Consider the following 6,611-nt stretch of genomic DNA (forward strand, 5'->3'; position numbering starts at 1 on the left):
TGTGGCTTTGTTTGGAATTATTTTTGTTGGCGAAATAGTGCAAAAACAGGCAATATGGTGTCTAAAACGTAAGTCTCTTAATAAAACTTCTAGTTTATTGAACAGTTGTAAATAAAATCAATATTACATTTGTGGTAATTCTTGGAGAAAAAAAGGCACTCTTCCGTGTGAAATTTAATAACTATAAGAAGTGGTATAAATATACACATTTTCTGCCCCCATGTCTTGAATTTGTGATCATTCTGAATGTATTTTAATAGACTGAATCATGCAGTGAAAGAGCGCACTGTAAATGCGCACGCGCACTAGACTTCACGTAATGCGTGCAGTCTGTAGGTGTTTTGAATGTTTTTTTGCGTCCAAAGCTTGTCGCATCATAGCCAAAAAGATTTGAGGCTGTAAAGGCGCTTTAGCTAAGTACTGAGTTAAGGGTTTGAATACTTATGCAATATACTTACTTCAGTTTTTTTTTTGTTTTTATAAATTTTCAAAGTTGTGACAGTTCTGTTTTTGCTTTGCCATTATGGTGTATGGAGTGTAGATTGATGTGGAAAAAAAGTAATTTAAAGCAGTTTAACATAAGGCTGCTTCATAACAAAACATGAAAAAAAATGAATACTTTCGCAAGGCACTGTATATGTATATATATATATATATATATTTGCTTGTTTGTATGTTCCCTCATTTTGGCCGATAGCTGATGCCAATACCAATATATTTCATTTTGTCTGGAAATAACTTTAGACCTTAAAATAAGTCTCTCCTTGGCAGGGATTATGAACAAAAGATTTTTAATGTTGGTTAATGTTGAGCAAAAATGTACTTCTTCAAACTAAATACACAATATTAAAATTCTCTTTATAATGAAAGTATGAAAGCTTTTCATCTTCAATTCTGTATTGGCACTTACCTGTTTGCTGCTACTACTTTCTTCTTCGCCTCAATCTCTTTTTTTCCCACTTCCTCTGTCTGTTCTCTCTTCTCGTCTGCCTCCATCTCTTCTGTGTCCATCAGTCCCAGCTCTTCTAAGTCTTTCTGTCCCTCCATCTCTCCTCTCTCCACTCTCTCACTCTCTCCTCTGTCTTCCTGGGCCTCTATCTCCATCTCCTGCATGTCCCTCCTCTCAGTCTGTCCTATTTCACGCTGCTCCCCTTGTCCTCTCTGGTCTTCGTCATCTATTTCTCTTTCTGCCTCATCTTCTCCTGTCCTCTCTTGCTGCCCCAACTCCACTCTTTCAGGATCACATGCTTTGATAAAAAAAACAAACAAAAAAAAAAACACAAGACATTAAAGATGCATTATATGGTTCAAAATGTGAGTAAACAAAGAAATATAAAAAGTTAAGACAAAAGATACAAGTAGAACAGAATTACCCACCACCAGCAATCTAGATTGTGTGAAAAATGATCTGTACTGACATTTAAATCTGATCCATCTCGATCAGTACACAATACAGGATCAATCTTAAGGAGCATATTGCAGGTTAGAGACCCAGTGAGGCAATGCATAGAAAAATAATGAAGGAAATACATTTTCTTTAAAATATACTTATAAATATGCTACTGAGGCTTCTGGAGTTGTTTTTGTGAGAAAATTTTACTTCTGCATCTGAAAAAGTCAAACCGTAAGTGACATTAAGGGAGGGAGCGGTCAATTTAAACAATAGGAAAACAGTGGATCCCAATGACAGGTGCATGACGCCACTGTTTTTTCTTTCTTTTTTTATTATTGTGAAGTGAAAGGAATGAATACCAATTCTCTCTCTTTGCGCAGACACAAAGAACTCTTATCAAAGTTAATTTGTGGTCGAGTTTGTGGTCATCAGGATCAATGGCACGGATAAACTTTTATCATTAGAATAATCCTGGTGTGTCCTTGCTCTCTTGACCACATAGCAGGCTCATAACTGTATGGATTTGGTCCGTCATAGGAGTATGAATAAACATTTACAATTTCCTCAGCGTCTGAACTGTCATTGTGATCCACTGTTTTCCTGTTGTTTAAATTGACCACTTTCCCTCTCGTCACGTCACTTCCGGTTTGGCGGTTTTCAGATGCGGAAGTAAAATTTTCTCACAAAAAAAAAAAGATTCCAGAAGCCTCAGTAACATGTTTATACGTATATTTTAAAGAAAATCTAGTTCCTACATTATTTTTCAATACATTGACTCACTGGGTCTCTAACCAGCATTATGCTCTTTACTAGAGAGTCAAGAATGTACTGATGTTGTGATGTGACCTACCTTCTAATAAACCTTCAAATAGCCACACTATCTTCTCCAGGACCGCATCCACTACCACTGGCAGCTCAAATGGGCATTGGAACTGGGCCACCCACTTTTTATTTTGCGGTCTGTACTTTCCCCATAGCAGGAGGGGAAAGTACCCAAGGGCCTTCATTTTCTCCACCTTAACATGGAAAAGCATATAAGCAAACACAGAGATTTCCAAGGCAAGGTTACAAAGGCAAGAAAAACATTATTATTATGATAGACATACAAGCTGGTGGTCAGTCCACTATCCTTAGTACGTGGCACGACTGGTCTTCAACGAGCCCAAAAGAGCCCATGTTACACCTCTCCTTATCTCCTTGCACTGGCTACCGGTTGCGGCTCGCATCAAGATCAAGACATTGATGCTTGCATATAGAACAACCACAGGCTCTGCACCCGCCAAAAAAACTTTGTCTTTCACTTTATTTATTCCTTCCCTTTCTAGCTTGTACTTATTTGAACAATGCCTGAAACTTGGTATTACGAGCACTTCCTGTGTCTGTTTGGCTCTTTAAGAAGAATCGCTTTATGTATTCCCCAATTGTAAGTCGCTTTGGATAAAAGCATCTGCAAAATGACAATGTAAATGTAGATGTTTTTATAAGGGTGCACCACTAGAGCAACTCCACGTATTTCCTTTCTGGGGTAACTGAGGCATATGCAAATAAGAAATCAAACTTTCTCTCTGAAAGATTCTGTAAAGCCCCCTGCATTAGTAGCAGCCAGTGATTTACACCTACTCTTCTGCATGACCAGTGAACCAAAAGAAAAACCTCTAAGTATGAATTTGCCTTCGATAATGGGCCTGAATGGATTCAAGTTGTAGGCAGGGCTAAATTCTGTGTATGTTTTTTATATTTATACATAGACTAGCTCATTATTATTTGAAATATTGCAAATGCAGTTGGGTTGATGATATCATGACATATGTTGTTGCTTCCCTGCACAATGTAAATACAATTCTATATTTATGTAATGTTGACAGGAACCTGCAATGCCTGACCAAAAGAGAAAGACAAAATGTTCATTACCAGCAGGGCACTGTTGTCAAAGATTTTTGCCTGATTGTGGGACTTTTTGACATTTTGTGCCCATTCCTTGGCTCTGGTCCGGAATGCATTTATACGGGCCGCCTGCCTGGACTTCATGTCCAGCAGCTTCCCACACTGAGTAAGGGAGAGAGACAGAGAGAGCAAGAGGGAGATGGTACTACAAAAAAAAGGTTCTAAACTGTAGTCCAGTTGATCAAGTATTGCAGATATTCTAGCCCTCTATTAAGGGCCTAAATAATAACTTGGATACCAATTGAATGCAATTAATTGAACAGACAGACTACATATGCAGCTGAATCAATGCACTGGCAAGTTTTAATAATATTAAAGGCATGATGCTAGAAACCAATTTAGTTATGTATCCATATTTTAAAGGTAAATACGAATATCCATTATCTGGCCACAGACATTATACCTTAAGTTGTCATTATTGCATGCGCTAGTGGAGATGTTGCCATTTTCTTGAATTGTGAAATCAAAATATGGATAATCTCAATTAATAGAGTTACCACAGTTGAGAACCACTGCAATAGAACAATGTACTGTCTGTAATAAACCGATTAAATGTCACATGTGTAGCCTTGTAAGAGGATGTTATTTAAAGGAACCAACAGTCAAACATTCAATATCAACAGGTACCTTTTCATCAGGTGGGAAATGTAACATTTTGAAAAATACCTACTGTGATGCAAATTTGTAGTGTTACAAAACAAAACTCTCCGCTGCAACCTCCAGTTTTATTGTCACTGTATTGCTTGGGCAACAAATACTGAGATTTTATGCCAATACATTTTATTTGAATTTGGACTTAATGACTCTGGCTTTAATGCTTGAAAATGGGGTTTAGCAGTTAGACAGTACAATAGCCTATTGTACATTATTTACCTTGGTGCATCTTCGATTGGCACAATTGATTTTTTCCAGGCAATGGGTGCACTGCCGAAGAGTTGATCCACCTGGCATTTTTACTACACACAACAAAAAATTATAATTATCATCATGCTATGCAACAAAATATTTAATTCTGCGGGAGGACCTGATGTGAGCATATCCTAAGCCTTTCCAATGGCACTATAACGATAAAAAAGCATTAAATGTACTTTATTGTCAACCATGGATAAATTAAATTGTGTTGGACATAGGAGCCTAATCCAACCCCAATGTAACATGCATCCATCTGCAAGCAACTAGTACCTGCCTGAATTATATCAACATGCTATTCGAGCAGATCTCTTAGTCTTAATTGTTTAGATTTTTAGAAGGCACATTAACTTACAACTCTATGTGTTTGCTGCGTAAAAACATGATATTTGATATTTGCATTGATCTGACCATAAACAGCAAGAAAGGCTTGTTGGAAATGCAAATTAATTCTCTGCCACGAGATGGAGCTTTAGGAGCGTTGAAATATTGCGGTTTCCCCGGTAACGGCTGTACACAAAGCAGCTCCTCGCTCATAAACCTGCTTTATCAGGAATTATAGGTAAAATGAAATTAAAATGGCAACGACACCTTTCTGAGGACAGTCGGTTCCCTTCAGATACATTCAAATAAAGACATCCACGCCGCATTTTTGTGCAGCGCTCATATTTATTCAATGCCATCATTACCTTTTGAAGTTTAATCCAGCCCTATCGCGACTCTTGTCTAGACCTCTTGAAATTATAATTAAGACATTTCTTATACCATTTAACTATTTAAAACTTTTTATGGCCTTAAGTTTGATACAACTCACTTTAGGAGTTTTTAAAGACCTGCGGGAGATTTGCATTTAAGATAGCCCGTCAGGCAGAGTGGTGATACATTTTGACTGTGGTAAAGTTGGTTTCATATTCACATATTCGAAGTTATGATTTCAATAACTTCCTTACCGTCTGTGCAAAAAGGTTCGTATGAGATTATTATTATTACTATCATGTATAACTATGATCTACAACCGTGTTTTCTTTTAGAGTCGTTGTCTTTCAAATGCGGGAAAAACCATTGCTCTCTATGGCTTGTGATGACGTCAGCGATCTCCAAGGGACAGTCTACAAATTACATGACATGTTCTGTCGGATTCATGATACGTTTGCGTGACAACAATTCATCTTAAAAAAATAATTTTGCCAATTGCAATGTTTATTTCAAGTTAAACATTTAACTGTAGTATATTCAGTAAGGCTAAAAGGAAACTTTAAGAACAACCCGTACCAGCATATAAAATGTATTGAGCTATACATTGGATAAAAGCTTTGGATAAAAGCGTCTGCTAAATGACTAAATAAATAAATAAAATACATGCTGTAGTATTACAAAGTCAAAAGAACTCAGTAGACATGACCATACTCATACTATGAGGTGTAGTGAGTTTTCTGAAGTGTGTTTGATCAATTAAAAGTTAAGGCCAATATTTATAACCATTAAAAATATATTAAAATTATAAAGTGAATCTATACTACGTTCAAAAAGTTTTCAAACTTGTTTTAAAAGAATTTTTAATGTATATATAAATCAATAAAGTACAAAGTTTACTATTTTCACGCATTACAATATGGAATAAATCAAGGAAATCAGACGCATTTTTAACGACTGAAGTTGTTTCCGCCTGCCGCTGCTTACACTTTTTAGACGCTCCCTTACTTTTCCAGCGCACAGAGAAAGATATTCAGAGGAGATTCAGGGAAAATATGAGAGTAGATAATTAATATTATATATTTCTTGATGAAATTAGTTGTAGCTGTTTGTCAAACATGTCAATATTATTAATTATCTTAGGTTAACATTTTTGCATCCACTGTTGGAAAGATATTGAAAAACAAAGTCCGAATATGTGAATATGAAACCAACTTTACCGCAGTTACATTTTGGTATGCATTACTGACCCCTGGGGGGTCCCGTAGACTAACGTTACCACTTACGCTAAAAACGCCTGTTGGTTTGTAGTGCTGTCATCAGCCATGTCTAAAAGCTGAAGACCCATGTCACTAAAAACTGCTTTATTATTATTATTATTTTTTTCAAACTGCAACAGGCAGTAGAAAGCTAATGACAGACTGCCAGCTGTGCTAACTGAGCAGCCCACAGTTTCACTAATAACGCTAATTTGAACGCATACGCTGCCATTTTGACACAACATCCCATGTAACGTGATGCAGAAACACTGGAATTAAAATAATATTGTTAACACCGCGTAATCTCATTACAAAAAAGATTGTTGCCCTACCTGTTTGAAGATGTACGCTCATCAGGTGAACTACGCGAACTGAGCCTCGCTGGTGACGTCATTGCCGTTCTTCTTCTTCTT

General features: G+C 36.8%; 1 protein-coding gene across 1 annotated transcript in view; it reads right to left on the reverse strand.

Annotated features, from left to right (window-relative positions):
• LOC107748218 (MORC family CW-type zinc finger protein 3-like) overlaps positions 1-6,599 on the reverse strand; it is a 15,287-nt gene extending 8,688 nt beyond the window's left edge. The window contains exons 1-5 of the mRNA XM_016562944.1: positions 6,531-6,599; positions 4,211-4,293; positions 3,305-3,439; positions 2,244-2,409; positions 911-1,247 (exon numbers count right to left, since the gene is read on the reverse strand). Coding sequence (XP_016418430.1) covers positions 911-1,247; positions 2,244-2,409; positions 3,305-3,439; positions 4,211-4,293; positions 6,531-6,552 — 743 coding nt within the window. The 5' untranslated portion in view covers positions 6,553-6,599. The remainder of the gene's footprint in view (positions 1-910; positions 1,248-2,243; positions 2,410-3,304; positions 3,440-4,210; positions 4,294-6,530) is intronic.
• Between the last annotated feature and the right edge of the window lie 12 nt (positions 6,600-6,611).

Source organism: Sinocyclocheilus rhinocerous, unplaced genomic scaffold (genome assembly GCF_001515625.1).
Source record: "Sinocyclocheilus rhinocerous isolate Xijiao unplaced genomic scaffold, SAMN03320098_v1.1 scaffold5064, whole genome shotgun sequence".
Classification (NCBI taxonomy): domain Eukaryota; kingdom Metazoa; phylum Chordata; class Actinopteri; order Cypriniformes; family Cyprinidae; genus Sinocyclocheilus; species Sinocyclocheilus rhinocerous.